This window comes from Saccostrea echinata, unplaced genomic scaffold (assembly GCF_033153115.1).
Source record: "Saccostrea echinata isolate AGI-Se365-2 ecotype Australia unplaced genomic scaffold, CSIRO_AGI_Sech_v1 ptg000022l, whole genome shotgun sequence".
Classification (NCBI taxonomy): Eukaryota; Metazoa; Mollusca; class Bivalvia; order Ostreida; family Ostreidae; genus Saccostrea; species Saccostrea echinata.
Window position 1 is genome coordinate 13,493,212 of NW_026889771.1, and position 18,648 is coordinate 13,511,859.

Here is an 18,648-nt window from a genome sequence, read left to right on the forward strand (position 1 = left end):
TCATGATTCAGATTTACAGAAAATCTACCCATGTGCCACGCAGTATGATGAATCTAGGGACTAAGCCATATTGCATGATTGATCTGTCATCCTTTGCATCAGTTGCCCTTTGCTCCTTCATTCTTGTCCTATCTGTATTCAGAAGACATGACCGAATTTTAATTTTGCATCTATTTTCCATTTATTCTCTGCAGTATGAAATGAATACATCTTCTATGACAGTAGGATACTGGAGTCATCTAATAATCTGTCAGCTTACAAGCACATTATTTCATGTGGAAAGCAAAATGACCAAGTTAATGTCTTAATTATTTTATTAGCAACAAGAGTATACATAAACATATGGCACCATTGGCTTCCATCTCACACTAGAGCATTCATTACATAAAAGATAAATTAACAATTTCAAAACAAAGAAAAAACAGCAAACCATGTTACTACAGGTATACAGAGGAATCTATTCTATTGCAAGAAATGAGACATTTGTTGAAAAATGAAATAAATACACCCATAATATGTGTACATTAGAAATTAAAAAAACTAGATAAACACCTTTATTCAAGAACTCTTTGAAATAATGAATAATGAAACATATGTCAGATATGCAAAAGCAACTTACTGAGAAAAAAAGTTAAGTAAATGCTATTTAAGAAATCATTTGCTCCAAGCATATTGTTGTCGATAACGGACATAAACCCAAGTCAAATTTTGGCAAGTTTTGCTTCTGTACTGCTACCAACATCAATAACACCAAAATGTCTTGAATTGTTTGACATATACATTGTACAATGATATTTATGCACCAGGTGTTAGCAGCACACAGTCAAGCTTATTGCGCAAATACTGGTTACAAATAGTTGATGTGCATCCCATTTTTCTTTATAAGTACAGAGTATGTAATAAGAATACAAGTCTTCCCCCCTCCCCCTCCTACACACACAAATTTGTTGATAAATACATGTAGTAAAAAAATCTAGGGAGGGGATTTTGAGTGTACTTCATGACCTCAGTATCGTCTATGATTGGAAGTCTGCTAACTTGACACATCTTTGCATAAAATTATTATTTTAAAGATTCAACTACTTATTTACCTATTTTGAATGAAGTATTCATATGTGGTTTTATTCAGCAATACTGTAGGAGGAAACTGCTAAAAACTACAGACAAAAGCCAGAGAATTTCAAGACATTATAGAGTTCATAGTACTATCTGCCACTTCAAAGATCCACTGAGCAAAGTCTGAAAACAGTCCATGTAATACTAAAAAAGAACCCAGTCATATCAAATGAAGTACCAAAAGCACCATTAAATACCATGTTTTCTAAATACAGAACTCTCTGACCCCATAAAGTGGGGGAGGAGTCAAAGAGGATCATATGTATATGCTTCTGTGCTATCTTTTTACCTCTGTTTACAAAAGATTTCAAATTTCTGCCATACAAAGATAGTTTTCATATGACATATTTCTCTGAGTTATTTCCTATGGCTGCCATCTTGGAGATCAACCTGGTGATTTTTCTCCTTTGTCTTACCAAATTTAAACATGTGTAGCAGATGTATTTTGGAAAAATCATTATAAAACAAAATTCTAAATTTAAGGGGACACAACTTTTCCTACACCACAATGGACAGTATAACAAGTTAATTAAAGTTGGTTAAATAATGAACATTGGCCTCCAATATGGTAGCCATATAATGGGAAAAATATAAACTAAAATTGCATCTTTCAAAAACTTAGTATCTATTTCATTAAAAGTATTTGTACTCAGCAGTTTTCATTTATTTGAAGTGCTTAAAGTATCACAGTTATGATTGGTCTTCACTAATTTCAAAGCAAATGTATATAACAATATCAAAAATATTTTGGGGTGGGGATGCAAGCATACCAAGTCTATAAAAAGTGTTACAAGAACTTTCCTAATAATTTTTAATACAGTAAACATATGCCTACCTTAGCATCATTCATGTACAGTCAATATCTTGATTGGGTTGATATTGAGAGCTAGAAATAACAATAAATTACCAGTAAAATACTAAAGGAATCACCAACTCACTACTTAACCTATTCCATCAGTGACTGAGATACAGAGGTTCAACTGTGCAGGTGTATTAATTGCGTAGTTAAAATAGAGAAAAAAAAAAAAAAAGACAAACTACTGGCAAAAATTTCTCATTATCTAATATTGGATATTTCTGTATTTAGTCTACCAACAAAAAATATGTACCATAAAAACCTGAAAAACAATACATTTCTCTTTATTTTATAACCATGTAATAGGTTTTTCTTCCTATCAACTAACTTGCCAATTATTTCTTTCAATATGCCCAGTATAAAAGTATTATTGCAGTCTTAAAATTTATGGAAGATCACCCAAGCAGAACAAGAGGTAGGCAACAGCAGTGGGGAAGATCACTCAAGCAGAACTGGAGGTAGGCAACAGCAGTGGGGAAGCAAATGTCAGCAGACAGGAATCTTACATGTCTCACATCACAGGGTTTCAAAATTATTATGAATGTACTGTATATACATGTACTTCCTGATGAAAAGCCATATGTGCAAGTTCTTCATATTCAACAGTATCAATGTTTTTGAGGTGCTCGCTCTGAAAATCCATTTTGAAATGTATCTTTTGCTTTGAAATGACTTTAAAAAAATATTTTTTTGTATCTTAAGTTGCAAGGTCAGAAAAATGGGTTAAAATACTCAGGTATATGTTTATCCTCATTGATACCTCCCCCCTTTTTTACTTTACATACAGTAGCCCAATTCTAAAGCCTGAAGACAAGCTGAAGTTCAATGCAGCAATGATGAATACTAAGTACACTTTGCCAGAGTTTAGACTGGTCAAACATTATTTTTATCTTCTGACTTGGGATTGTAGACTTTAAACAGAGGAACAATAAGGTCATCCATGTTAGGTAGCACAAAGGTTCTCTGCAAAAATCAAAATGATACATAATTAATTGATGATACATGTACATGTTATTTGCAAAATGAGTAAAAAATACCATATTGATGGCCTTACCTGGAATTCTGCTGAAAGTTTTTTCTCAATCCAGTCTGTGATATGGGTTACAGTGACTTGTCTAGCACCAACTTTGGGTTTTGCTACTAAGGTTAATTTAGGATTTCCTCTAAATCCATACCTAATTAGAAAAAAAAATACCATCATAGCATGTTTCTCACTTATAATTATTTACTAAAGTGTTGAAGTCTACATCATTGTTTGTTTATATGATTTCTATACATATCCATGTAAAAACTTTTGTCCAATCCTACTCTCAGGTGCCATATGAAAGAATAAAGTGCCCCGCCACAGCATGATACGCCCGTCAAATATTGTTCAATTATCAAAAACAGTTTAGAGTGCAAGAAAATCATGTCAACCTTGATACCGGTAGGAGGATTTCCATGATTTTTCCATTCCTTATAATATTTGTTTATACATCTCCTGTGGTGTAGGCATTAATTTTAACAAATATTACATTATAGATCCTCAACTGGTTGTGTTAGAGCTTGACAAATGCCCATCTGCAGCCCCCCCCCCCCCCCCCATCTTTCATATTTGTGAGACATGATGCTCTAGTTGATATCTTCAACAAATATAAAAATATCATATTAAGTAATATCAATTTAGTCTTAACAACTTAATCTATACCAAATTAATTTTGAAAATAAAAAGGCTGGCCATCAAATGACATATGCTATAAACTGACCAGCAGTTCTTCTGTCTAATTCCCAAAGGATACAGATAAGAGCTGCTTGATCAGAGATGCTCTAGCAGAAATGACTGAGACAGCTAGCCTTTCTACATTGAACATATTAATTAATCTTTAACTGGATGCATGTCCACTCATTACTCCCAAGGGATGAATGGATCTGCACTATTTGCTTTGTAGTGCAATAAAAATGCATATTTATGTCATCCTGAAGTTAAATTTGAAAACAAAGATTTTTTTAAAAATTTGTTACAAAGATTTCTAAAAAGAAAAAAAAAAAAACTTTTGTCATCTTGAAGCAACATTATTAATAAGGTTCCTGCATGACTCTTAGATTTGTAGTGGCTATCTACCATAATTAAAACATTTTTTTTAAATACTTGATTTTTTTTAGATTTAATGTCACACTAGCTGGTTTTAAGCTGCAAACATATGGACAATTGGCATGCTGATTTCAACATTAACCCCCCCTCCCATTATAATTAGTTTTAAATAATTAGTTTATTATAAAATATCAACAAATTTTATTTAATTATCATGCAGTATCAAATTAGTTTTAATTACTTTTCACCAAATTCATTTTAAAAGTTAGGCTAGCCTGTGCACAAGAACTACATGTATTTAATCCAACATTTGCACAGTTCCCAAGAGATACAGATAACACCTGCTTGATCAGAGATGCTCTACCAGTTAGCTCCTCACACTAAACTCATTAATTTCTCTTTAATTTGACATGCAATTTTCTGTTATCAAAATTCTACTTGACCAGTGCTTGATAATTAAACCCATGGGAGAGGTGGAATTTCTCTTATAACATTACATTTGTTATAGATTGCTGTAAAGTATATAATGGAAAAAATAAGTATTTTCTTGATTTAACATTTTTTTAATATGTATACTGCAACACTCTTACATTTTTTGGGATTGTGTAATTTAATAGTACAAAGACATTTTTTTTTTAAATTGCACTTAAATTAAAGGTCACAGTGACCTTGAAATAGGTCGCGACACACCTTCTACCTAAGATGCATAAATTGGCCAAGTTTGATGATTCTAAGTCTCATAGTTTTCTAGTTATGAGCCGGACAGGATTTTTCCATATTTGGCCATAACATCTTGATTAAAGGTCATAGCGACCTACTTTTAATGCGCGACACACCTTCTACCCAAGATGCATCAGCTGACAAAGTTTGATAACTCTAGGCCTAATAGTATTAAAGTTATGAGCCGGACACGAAAAGCTAACAGACGGACGGACGGACGGACATGAACGCTATAACATAATACGTCCCGTCTTAAGACGGGCGTATAAAAATTAAACCTGCACTACTTGATGCTTCTTGCAAATTCACACAACTTATTACAGCCAAGCTGTCTTTAGAGGAAGGTTCAAAAACCAGAGTCAACAAAGAAGAAGGTACAGTTTGGGCATTATGCCCTAAAATTTTGACATTATGAAAGCGATAAATCATGAAAAATTCTGAAATAAGGGAGGACCGTTCTGGAGATATGACGTCTTTAAGAAATCAAATTTCTTAAAATCTTTATGGGCAATGCATGTGGTCTATATTTTCTGAGAGAAAATTCCATTGAAAATTGGTGTCTTATGCAACTTTTCAAGAAAATATGGGAAAATGCACAAGTTCATGTAAATCACACAGACTTGCACGTAGGCATATTTTTCATGAAGCGCTAGCGTGCTTCATGAAATATGCCTACGTGACAAGTCTGTGTGATTTACACACCAATAACTCTGACAAAACTTAAAAACATTCCTTAACAGAAACCATGAGTTTTAATTTCTCAACAATTTTATATTTCAGAAAAAAAAAAATACAGGGCCAGATTTGTATTGAAAACGTACCTTCTTCTTTTCATAAAAAAAGCTCAATTTAGCTTTAGCTCAGGTTAGCTTAAAATAACACAATTTCATAAATATACCAGAGTCTGTCTGTAGGTGGGAAAGGAATGTTCAGGGCCAGTTCTCCAGACAGGAAGTGGGCCTCCACAGTGAGGATTATGGGAGTGTTTGACACCTCCTCCATTGCTTTTTTGACATATTTCCAGTCCATGGCTGACTGGACATATTTTGATTGAGTCAACTTATTCAAGTATCGCATGAACTTTTGACCAGCTTTCCCACTGCCACTGAAAAATAAAGATCATTGTTTGAAGAATTCGCTTGAAATGATTGAAATAAGTTTGTTGTTAAAAAAAAATCAGTAGTTTGATTCAAGCCTATTTATATTAAACAAAAGAATTCAACAATTGAAAGATTCCGTATGTGTACTGGTAAAAACTCTTTTAGTATCCATCAACATTCTTGTAATTTGCCATTCAAGTGTCATTTACCCTTACAAATCACTTTCAACTCTCTTCCAAAAAATCAATGTACCGTAGGTTACTAATCAGTTTACTGTAATTTCAGACAGTGTCAATAAGTCCCTGATTTGATTTTGCATGAAATATTAGCATAGCATGCCCAGTAATTGGATGAGACCTGAGAGTAATACCGACAGTACTCATGTTCTGTAAAGGGAGCATATGCAGTAATACTTAGAGTACTGACATTCTGTTCAGGAAGCATACGCTGTAATACTTAGAGCACTCACGTTCTGTTCTTGAAGCATACTTGGTAATACTGGGAGTTCTCATGTTCTGTTCAGGGAGCATACTCAGTAATGCTGAGATTACTCATGTTCTGTTCAGGAAGCATACTCAGTAACACTGAGAGTACTCAGTTTAAGGAGAATACACTGTAATACTCATGTTCTGTTCAGGGAGCATACTTAGTAATACTGGGAGTACTCATGTTCTGTTCAGGGAGCATACTCAGTAATACCGAGAGTTTTCACGTTCCGTTTGGGAAGCATACTCAGCAATAATGACAGTTCTCTTGCTTTTTTCAAGGAGCATACTCGGTAATACTATGAGTATTCATGTTCTGTTCAGGGAACTGAGAGTACTCAAGTTCTATTCTGGGAGAATACTCCATAATACTCATGTTCTGTTCTGAAAGCATATTCAGCAATAATGATAGTTTTCATGCTTTTTTCAGGGAGCATACTTAGTAATACTGGGAGTACTCATGTTCTGTTAATTATTAAAAAGGAGATACCTGAGTATGCCACCTTATTTACAGTAAACGTTCTGCACAAAGAAATTTTTGGATGAGCATTCTCATATACATGCTGCTTTCTCCAAGTATTTCAAGTGTGAAGATAAAAATCATTTGATAACATACCCTTCTTCCTCTCCAACACTTTCTTCTTCCTCATCTGTTGATGATTCTGCACTGTCTTCTGCTTCCTCATCAGTGATTGCTAATCTAAAATAGGAACAGATTTTGTAATTTCCCCCCACAGGGATGAAAGATCGCAGTCAAACAAGATTGCCTGCAGTGTTCATATTGATTTTTCCTAAATCTTAAATTACTATGTGCTACTAAGAAATCTCTCTTCATTACTGACAATTATTTCTAGGCAGAAATGCAATTACATGTAGTCTCTAAGAATAAGTTAATTACAATTGAATCAAATTATTTTTAATCTCCTAGCAACTGTTTTCATCACCTCAAATTTGTGGAAACAAGTTCATTATAATTTGTTTTAACTGTATGTTAAGCTACAAATTTTACTTTACATGTAATAAATATACAAGTACTGTACTGTAAACCACTTTTCATTCATGAGAACTTAATTTTCGCATAATTACGCGAGACCATCTGCTCACAAAAATTTCATTCTTGCAGGTAATTTTATCATTAAAGATTATAGGCAACACTAACTAGAATTTGTGAAAATTTTGTCTTGCTTATAAATACCATACAACTTTCTAGCGAAAATAAGATGTCACAAATATTTGGTGATCACCTGTTTTCTTACTTTTTTGTTTTGACTTTTTCTTCTTTCTCTTTAACAGCTACTGGATCTTTCAGTTTCATTAAATTAGCTTTTGTTTCAATTGTCATCCGAAAACCGCCTCCATAATTCAGCGCCAAGTCTATCCAAAATCCATTTTCATCAAAGAACGGCCTAGATGCCTTCCGAATGACTGGCATTTGGTTACCAAGCACTACTTCAGTGATATTTAATCCTTCGATGAAATAAGGTATCTGCAAAAAAGTCACAAAAATACTAACATTAATAAAACTCAAAACATTCACTGGATGACACTTTACAGAAGGACTGCTTTATCCATGCGTATCTGCCCTCTTCTGCATGAATTTAGGTTATGGCTGAATTCAAAAATTCCCGTGGAACTACTTGGCTGGAAACTTGTGAAAGATAATGTTTGTGTTGTAGACTCAAATTTTGTCAAAAGTACAAACGTAATTACTTGACCTGACTTGTTGATACATGTATTTGGTAATGGTCAAGCTTTAATCTGAACATTCATTGGAAAGACAGTTCATACACCATTACAAGCATAGACTAGTAAAATGTTCTTTGCAGGGCTTATCACTAGTTTGGAATTGACTACTCTAAAAACATTCAGCTGATCATTCATTCAGAATATAATACGTCACTTGCAGCATCTGAAGCACGGTACACCAAGCATTATTATAGTCATGATAGTGGTGTTTACCATTTCTATTCTTAAGAGTGAAGAGATTTTGGCTTCAATTCATTTGAAGATGGAAAGGCTTACCTATGAATCATTAACCTGCTAATATTTCAAAAATATTGGTTGACTTGAAGGCAGCATGTAAATGTACTAGTCATCCCTATAATACTTTTAAAGTGGTCACAGAAAGTTTCCATAAAACATTTATCAATGTACTGTAAAATACTCAATTACTGAGAACTGAATATCTTCTATGTAATATGATGAAAGTAATAAATGTACTAACATGAATAGTATCGAGCTTCCTTTGGAGTTTCTCCCTGACTTTTTCCGACCAGGTAGAAAGTCTGAGGAAGTCCCAGCAGCACCGACTAATGAGAGCATTCAACCATAACAGCTGTTCTTCACACTCAATGACCGGGTGAGTCTGTGAATACACTGAAGCGTATCTATCATACATTTCTCCTGGCATCAGTCTACTCATGTATCTCACAAAAAGTTCCATCTCTTGTTCTGAAGTCAGAATCTCCTCTTTCTCACTAGTTGGTGATGAGCTAACAGAGGATACAGAATCTGTTGACCCTTGACGTTTATGAGTTAAACTATCCACTGAACCTTGACGTTTCTGTGATAGGTTGTCACCTTGAGAACTGGTGCTGTTTCTTTGCTCAACTTTGTTCTTGGGTGACTCATAAAATTTTCGAATTTGTCCGATGGGATTCTTGAGTGGTGTTCCTTCAGCTGCTGCAATAAGTCTCTTGAACCAGTCCTCTTTATCCCGGCAAGTTCTGGCAAATAAATACACAACATTTTCATCACACCTTTCCTCTGTCACAAGTTCAAATCCAGCCTCAGTATCCGGAGTGTCTGCATCTGGCTGCTTCATTTTCTTTCCAGCTGTGGCAAACCCAATACGAATTGGATACTTCTTACTCCAAAACCTTTTGCTCACCAACTCTTGTGGCACCAAAGAGATACTGCTGCCTTTGATATCGAAATGTCTCTGATGAATGAACTCCTTGACTATGATTTTTTCTTCATCCCACATGGCTCTCCGTGGGACATTGGTTTTGGGTCTTCGTAATCTTAGTGTGGTCCCCTCCAGTAACACTTGTACTGGGTGTGTGTTGTTGATATGGTGATTAAAAGGATCATACTCTCCTATTTCATTCATCCAACCCTAAAATTACATAATAATTTTATAAATTTCATGTCCAATTCATTTAAAAAATAATTAATTTTTTTAACCAATTTTCATCCTATTCTGTTATGTTAAGGTCAGACGATACGTTCCACAAATATCTGTTTTTTATATCTTCGTAATGTTTGAAAATATTGAAAATTTTAACTGCCTTCTGATTTCTAAACCAGTTTCTAAATGCTTTGAAAAAGTTCAAACACTAAAAAAATTGATATTGGTAAATTAATTTTTTTCCAAAGGATTATATAAGAAAACTACCCTCTGGTATCTTTCACAAATGCCTGGTAAGGTACCTCAATTTTTTGTGAGTAAACATGTTAAAGTAGCAATACTTTAATGACAAAATATTGGAAAAATTATATATTATTGAGGAACGTATCGTCTTTCCTTAAATCATTTACCTTTGACCATAAATTCTGTAAAAAAGAGATTTCAAATCTGTGGCTCTTTTCACAAAAAATCTTACGCCTAAGACTAAAATTTTCCCATTCTCCAACAAGTATCTACATTGTACTAGATCACAAAAACTCTTATTTTTCAATTACATTAGACAACATTGTCAATAATATTCTAGAAAAAAAATAAATATCTCTCTCTATCACTCAAAAACTTACAGAGTAGTGAAATTTTCATCTCAGTCGTAAGATTTTTTGTGAAAAGGACCACTGGTCCACAAGTTCATGGCTTCATGTTACATGAAGATCATGGCAGGGCTTTCAAAAAGATTAGAAATAGATGCTACTTTTACAAAAATAGGAGGTACCTTGTGGAAGTGATTTAATTATATGTTATCATTTTTTTCTCCATCAAATATTTTAGGTGGTACAATCATGATTTCAGATGAGTAAAAGTGCCGGGTACCAGTAGACTTTGAAAGGTATGTCAAGGTCATATATTTACAGGTTAAAGGGCAAAATGAAATGTATAACTACAAGGCGAATCCAGTTTCACAAATGCACCTTACAACTACTGCCACTTCAATGGGTATGTCTTTGCAAATAACAGATATATTACTATACTGTATATAGTAATTTTTGCCCCATGTCATTTTTGCCCTTTTATACTAGCAAACAGTTTTGACCTGTTTTAAATTCACCCAGGCACAGTTGTGCTACAAAGATAATCCTGTCTTTTGAATTTGCCTTGTTTTAAATTTGCCTACTAGTTACAAAGGCAAAGGGTGAAAATAAAGGGGGCCAAAAATTCCCTGTATACAGTATTTAAGGATTAACCTACAGCAACAAACTTTTTGTCTCCATTTTTTCTCACCTTATAAACTCCATCAATAAACTTTGTCTCTTTCATATTTGGTAGAATAAATGGTGGCAGTTCTTCTAAAGGGACCATTTCTGGTTTTTCCTTGGGTGGGGATGGCCGTGTCACCCAGATGTATAGATTCCACCATAGGGAGGAAATAAGGACCCCAAATATTACTCCAGAAAAATAAGTGGGGAGGGGTAAAATCCAATATACAACCAAACAACTGATACCTGCAATGGTTTCAAAAAATGAAAAAATTCATATACATTTTTAGTTTATGAATATACACAGTACATATATGAATATATATAAAACAATATGATTTTTGTTTGAAAAATATTTCTTATATGCCGGAAATAAACTCCTATGTTTAAAAAATGAATGCAACATTATTCAATCACGCCAACAAAAAAATGTTATTTCCTGTTTTCGAAATGTAAAAGGAAACTACCTCAGCTGGAAAATTTTATACCTATTCATTTCTTGGTAAGTTGATTCCAACAATTGTCAATGAGAATGTGCATATTTCATCAAGCATAAACATATACTTTTAACCTTATAAGAACATTTCTGCTTTCAATAGGTCTGGGCTCAGCTGTCTCATAAATGATACTCAGTCCATACATATTAAATTTCATTACTGTAGACATACTTTTTTTTCGCATGGGATTAATTTACGCCACGTATGCAGTCACAATTTTTCTGCAAAAATTTCTTACAACATGCTTAAAATTCATTAAGGACATACAGTAATAATGACAATAAAACAAATCTGTGTTATTTTCTACGCAAGGATTGAACAGAAATTGCGATTCCATGGAATTATGACTCTAGTATATTTACTCAATTACACAATATGAAACTTGTCTCTTTCATGATAATGCTATCAGGGAAGATTAAATTCTAACAAATTATCTGCATTTTAGTAGCATGCACATCTGGGATTTTATTGTCTGCTTTTACACAGTCAGATCTGAAGCAATGTACCAGTTCAATACCTATTATCAAATTACGCCATGGGACCAGACTCCTCTCATTTTTTCTCTCGACAGCAGAACCCTGATTTGATGCTGGTCCTGTTAATGTGTTGGTAGTCTGATACATGAAGGCAGAATTTTCCTGAGCACTAATGTTTTCTATTGTTTCAGCCACTACCTCCTCTTGGGCCTTTAGATTTGAGAGTGACACAGTTCCCGTTGTGACATTGGATTTGGTGCGTCGAATTTTCTGTTGAAGAGTGCGATTACGGTAACGGAGGTCAGGAAATGTCTGAACTCCACTGAAATCTTCCACAGGTTCCTGGTAATAATCATCCACAAGCTGAAAGTCATCCACAGTTTCTCTAATTTTATGATCTGGCTCTTTTTCAACATCAAAGAATTTCTCACTGTTATTTTCCTCTTTCTTTACAAATGATGGTAAATCTGAGTTGTCTAAGCTCCTCTGTTTTGCAGGTTTGGTTTTACCTGCCAAAGTTTCAGTCTCTGGTTCTGGAGCAATTTCCTTTGAAAAGTCCTCTAACTTTGCAGAAACTTTTTTACGAACTTCAGTTGATATCTCTAACAAGTTATGTTTCCATCTTGATATTTTATCCTCTTCTTTAACTTTTTGCCCTGGTTGTGACTTTGGCAGTGTGCGTCCATCTGCTGTCCGTCCAAGGGCTCTATTCCCTTCATTAATTTTACGATTTTCTGAAACTTTTTTGTCAAGCTCTCCTGTCATGGAGGTCAAAACACCCTCATCTTCTTCTTCCTGCTCAAGAGATTTAAAACTGAGCTTCATGGAGTTACTTTTGGGTGGGGGCGGGCGCCCTGGCACGGAATCTCGCTTGCTCATGCTACACTGCAAGTATAAAATTAAGATTACATGGATAAAACTTTCAATGTATGAGCACATCAAGGTCTGGCTATATTTAATCAATACACTTTCCAACCTGTTGCATCTCTCGGATGGAGATAATAAATCTACTTGACAATGTTCCTTGTCATTCCTTCCTGTTCTCAATCGTCTATGCACAATGTTAATCAAAGAAAAATCTTTCAGCTAGGATGAAATAATCTAAAGCTGTGCAATAATTTTGTCTGGCTTGTTCATGACAGTGCATAGAACGGTCAATACCATTAAAACTAAGAAAGAAAACAGTTCTATTTCTCTGCCATCTATTTTAGATTTTCTAAAACTCTTGATCATATTTGCAAAGTAATATGATGTAGCAATATTGAATATTTCTGAATATTACTCCACATAATTCACTTCAAAACTCTGTTTTCTTTAAATACATGTATAAATAATACTACTTTACTTTACCCTCCCCCATAAAACATTTTCAAGAACCTGTATATTCAGATGGAAACATCCAGTTTCCCTATATACCATAAAACTTGGGACACCAGCTTAATTAAAAATTTAATCTTACTAGTATTTTCCATAGCTGCAAGTGCATGTAAACATTTAAAAATACATGTACTTTCAACACTCCAAATTTCAAATGCATGTAATAATACAGCTAAGAGATATATCCTTGTCAAACAAATCTAGCTGATATTAGAAGGATACTTATTAAATTTCTTATATTAAATGCACTTGAACTTCGGAATCTCAAATTTCTATATCTTGAATACCGGTACTATGGATAAGTGAGTTTGAAGTCCCAATCACTTTTTCTTCATGTTTTTTTAACCTCAACATTTCAAATCCCTAAATATCTTGATGTTTTATCTAGGCCCCATCAACTTTGGGATAATGTGGTTTGACTGTAAATAAATTTCAAAGCTTTTTGAGCTTGATCATGCTGCAAGTCAGTAGCACTTTTGGATAATATAACAATACACATGTATATCATTAGCAAATGATAACATAAATAATTTCACATACTATATAGTAATTTGTCCTAAACTGCCTTTTAAGTTTTACCTAAAAAAAAGCCAATAAACTCTGCAAAAAAAACTTCATACCTTTAAATGCAGGAAAAACAAATGTTTAAAATATTAAACAAAGGTCAATACACAGTGTGACAATGACCTCTTAAACATACATGCAACAGGGTTTTAAATGGCCTGTGACTAAAGTAGTTCAACATTTTATTTGAGTCTGTTTCCGTATTTTTCTTTAAAATTCAGCTCACATGAATGACATGAATTTCTAATTAACCAATTGTAGACCATAATAGTCTTTGTAAGCATGCAAGCATATGAAACAAAAATCTTCCTTAATTAGGCCAACATAAAAAATGATCTGTTTGATGTACTCCGACCGACCAATCAAAGTTGCCCCTACCCAATAATTTTTTTTTGTACTTTAATTTTTGATTTTTTTTTTTATTTATGGGAAAACAATATCGTCCAACATGCTTTTAAACTTTAGATTCCATATGCCTTTTTTTTGTTTTGCTGCATTTTACAAACATCTAAACTAAGTCGATGAAGTACGTGCAAGAATATTGGAGGAATAAATGTGTAAATCTGTGATTTTCATAATATTTATCATTGTCATGATTGTGTTAGTTATTTCCAAAAATTGAAAAAAAAATAAAAAACCTATCTACCTACCACCATGAAAAATATAGATCGGAGTACATCAAACAAAATTTTTTTTAATGATGGCTTTATCAATCATTTGCTTAAATGTTTCAATTTTATACAGAAATTCTTACAAAAAAATCCATGTACATAAAAAGGTCACATTCAATCTGGATCAAACATATTTTCCATTTTTTGAATTCACAATTTTTTCATCTCTGTGTGAAGACACTCTAAACTGAGTAACCAACAAAAAAAATCAAAACCAAGCAGCTGTTAACATATGCATACATGTATGTTGTCATTTACTAGCCAATTACAGGGTACCGGTACTACATGGTAATACTCATCAAATCAAACTGCTCAAATAAGAATCATTTCGTGAACATCACACATATGGGAATATATTTATAGCTCACCTTTAAAATGTAAAAACTTCTTCCAAATACACCAAACTAATACTGGTTTTAAAAACAAAAATATCACTAGCTATTTTGTACCACAAATTATCTACTGCTTGTATAGTACACACTACCCTCTACTATATTTTGAGTAAATATTGATTCTCTGAGTAAACAAGGAAGCCAGGCTATCAGATGCAAATTAGATTATCAATGAGTGCATCGTCTTGACCCTATATATTTACCTATCATATATCAACATATACATACATGTTCTGACATACAAGTGAATTAATAATTTATGTCCTGTTCTATACCCTAAACTGAACATTCACACATAAAAGTCACAAATCAATGTGTAAAAACCACTTCAACTCAAGTTTAAAACTTGATTGTTAAATCAAATCACTTTTAATTTATCATGTTTATAGAAAGAATATATCTGGCTATATTATGTAATTTTTTTCCGTACATTGTATTCACTGGCTCACTTAGAGGGGAGAATAGGGTGCCCCTCCCCTGCCCTTTAAATTTTCAAACAGTTAGTATAAAATAATAATATGCATTAAGTCAATGTTAGTTTCCTCCAATCATTATCTGTCCATTATCTTTGAACTGTTCACAGCTAGCACATTCATCTCTAAACACTAATAATTTTTAGATTTAAGGACCCTCTATACACTAGAGGAAAATATTTTTTGGACATTGAGAAAATTATAGTGTGTAAAGGTTTAAATATTGAGCTTATCTATCACATTTTCAACATAGGGTGCTTTGCATTAACCCCCAGGAAAAATGTTCAAAGACAATGAAGTACTGATGAACATAAATCACTGTTTTTTACTTAAATGGGCAAAATACCTGCAAATGAAGTGTTCTATCTATTCATCTTGGCCTATTAAAGTGTTATGAATGCTTGATTTGATCACAAATTGAGTAATAAACTGTGCATTTCAATTTATTTTATTCTTGAACAAAGAGCAGATCACTCTATCTGCATAAAAATACCACAAAATCAGAACTCTCAAGTGTGTAGTGTATAGAAGGTTCTTAAGCAATTTTTTAATGTTTTTATTTCAGTCACACTTTATTTCAAAGGAAAAACCCCTAAAAGATGTAGTTCCTCAACAGTTCAAATACTTAATAGGGGGTAGGGGAGCTGAGGGGTGGGGGTGGGGGGTGAAGGGTCACAAGGGTCACATATACCGATACCTGTGTTACATGACAAATCTGTCAGCAATACACCATCCATTGTCCCATTTCCAGGTAATTCTTCACTACTTTATTTTTTACCATTTTATAAACAATTAGAGGTGTTTATCATATAAAATATGTACTCAGACTAATCCATAAAGAATACAAGGATTTCTTGAACTCATAATTGGAGTAAAATTGGAGTAAAATTTCTGTATTGGAAGCTAACATCTGGAGAATTAGTACAATTAGTACATGTGTAGTATATGAGTGTCTTACTAACCTACCGTATATACTCGCCTATAATTGGTTTTTTGGGAGTTAAACTTTGGTTCAAAACTCTTTATCCGACTTATACACGAGTTATAAAAAGATTGCTATTTTACGAGTCAATCACTCTAATTTAAGCTTAAAAAATACAACCAACTTATAGGCAGATCGACTTATAGGCGAGCATATACAGTATCTGCATGAGTGCTGGTCATAAACCCATGTTTGAGTCTATATTTCATAAACTTAAAAACCATGCATTTTCAAGATCATATTTGTGGATCTGTATCATTTCACATTTGTTTAATCTGCTGTGAACACTTATCTTGGATCTAAGATTTTATTATGCAAAGGAGAGAAAAATTCTAGATAAAGTGTCCAGGATATGTTTAGGGAATTTAAACACAACAGGAAGAAACTACTACAGATGAAAAGGATCAGATATATATAAGATAATCTTTTGCTGTTAAAAACTTTCAAACATACATAATTTATGCAAAAAATTGCATGTTAGCAAAAAATTATGGAGGAAAAATTAAAAGCCTGGTGGAATTGAACTCATGGTCTTCAGTTTACTAATTCTATGCTTTAAACCACTGAGCTTCATGGATAGTCATTAAAACTAGATAAACCAATGAAAATAAAACTCTTAAAAGTCTCTTCTCTACACTTGTTACTTTCTAAAAATTGTTACAATGTGTTATTCTTCCTATAATCTTTGAAGTTATGTTTCATTTTAAGTTATGTAGGAATGACTTTACTTTACCAGTCCTCAGAAAACGTGCTAAAATAAAGTGTTGCCATAGGCGACTTCAATATACTGTAAACCAACTATTATTCGTGCCATCTTTTATTCGCTATTCGTCAGTTTTAAATCAATCTGCGACGATTAATTTTCGCGGCTGACGAAACATTCTATATTAAAACAAAGCAAAATAAATGGTTCGCGGTGATTAATATTCACGAGTTAAAGTAGGTCGCGAAAATCGTGGATATTTCTTGAATGCGAATAAGAGTTGGTTTACAGTTATGAGATTTTTGGCCTTTTTGTCCTCAAAATCGTATTCTAGGGTTAAAAGTTTAGTTTAAAACTTCGCTTTTAAACGAAGTTTTTAACCTCGTTCTCTGAAAAAATTAATAAATATTGTTTATTCATTGAAAAATAATTGTCAAAAAAGCGTGTGCGATGTATGCCTGGTGTCGTTTCTTTTGTACTTAGCCTTAGCCATTTTTTCATGTAAACAAACCAAGGAAATGCCATTGAAGCTGAATTCATATTTTGCAAAAAATACAGAAACAACTAAATTTCTTATTTTATCTATTTAATGAACGAGTCACTAGCCCTAATTTCTCAGATTGTATATGTGCGGACTAACCCAAATCTCCCAGGCAGATGCTAAACTAATCCTAATCAATCAAATAATGAGCGAGGACTAACCCTAATCTCTCGGATGGATATGAAACTTACTTAATCATGCGAATACTTGTGCAAGGACTAACCCTCATCTCTCAGGTGGGTGCAAGACTAACCCTAACCAGTGGTGTAGTGTGCAAGACTAACCCTTTTCAGTTGAGTGACGTAAATCATACGTCATAGTGCAATGAGTGCGCGGATCTTGCGGATCTGGGGACTAGTAAAGTAAATTCTACCGGTAATGTAATATTGGATTTATCCAACAGAATATAACTTCTACTTGCAACCATTATCTATAGAAAAAATCTTGAACAAGGCCTATAGGCCTCACTGTTCACCTGAACCAAAATGCATTTCTGAGTGATGATTTTTTTTTTTTTGTGACAGACCATAAAGTTTGAGCAACCCAAAACTTAGCAATGCCTTCAATGGTTTCAAAAATTTTTTCTTATAACACTGGTACTGATTTTTAAAAGGTCAATAAGATCATTTAGCACCCACAAGACATTTACGGAAAATGAAGATTGAGTTGTTCTACCATATGAATGCCGAAGCTAAGCATACCTGTCAACACCTGAAACTGTGCTAGTAGGTGGCCTCTGTTAAACAAAATTTTTTTTTCAATGTAACATCAGATGTATTTAATCACTGTTGATACACTTCATGTGTATATAATATTTAACTTGTAATAAACATGTTAAAAACATCTGGACATGTCACACAACTATACCTTTTTTCATCGTTGATGTAAATACAATATATATTTTAAGTTATCAATTGGATAAAAAAAAAGATACCTTTAAATTTCATAACACCCTACACGTTTCCAATCACTTGCCATATGATAATCCAGACAGGATGCAAAATGGAAAATATGTCAACTTTCTGTTTGTGTTTTGCAGGAGGAGCTCCTCCGCAGCGAAAATATTGACCAATGAGGAGCAAAAACGTAAATTTAGAGAAAATAGAAAAATTCCCATTTTCTTTTTTCATAGGAAAAAAATTAATTTTAAGTTTGCAAAAAAAATTTCTGCAGCGCCGACGAACCTTTGACTGAATATTTTTTCATACCCGAATTGATCCTTCGATTTCAACCAATCACAA

General features: G+C 33.4%; 1 protein-coding gene across 1 annotated transcript; it reads right to left on the reverse strand.

Annotated features, from left to right (window-relative positions):
• Positions 1-296: 296 nt before the first annotated feature.
• Positions 297-18,451, reverse strand: LOC133190450 (testis-expressed protein 2-like). The gene is made up of 9 exons (XM_061326098.1): positions 18,342-18,451; positions 11,746-12,589; positions 10,757-10,977; positions 8,573-9,466; positions 7,605-7,834; positions 6,965-7,048; positions 5,662-5,868; positions 3,027-3,147; positions 297-2,935 (listed from the first exon to the last, which is right to left on the reverse strand). The coding sequence occupies exons 2-9, from the start codon at positions 12,581-12,583 to the stop codon at positions 2,846-2,848; spliced, it is 2,685 nt and encodes an 894-aa protein (XP_061182082.1). The 5' UTR covers positions 12,584-12,589; positions 18,342-18,451; the 3' UTR covers positions 297-2,845.
• Between the last annotated feature and the right edge of the window lie 197 nt (positions 18,452-18,648).

Coding starts and splice junctions, on each gene's coding strand:
- LOC133190450 (XM_061326098.1), bottom strand. CDS start 12,583: ATGAGCAAGCGAGATTCCGTGCCAGGGCGCCCGCCCCCACCCAAAAGT. Junction 10,978..11,745: donor ATGGCGTAATTTGATAATAG/GTATTGAACTGG, acceptor AAACCATTGCAG/GTATCAGTTGTTTGGTTGTA. Junction 5,869..6,964: donor AGTGTTGGAGAGGAAGAAGG/GTATGTTATCAA, acceptor TTTATTTTTCAG/TGGCAGTGGGAAAGCTGGTC.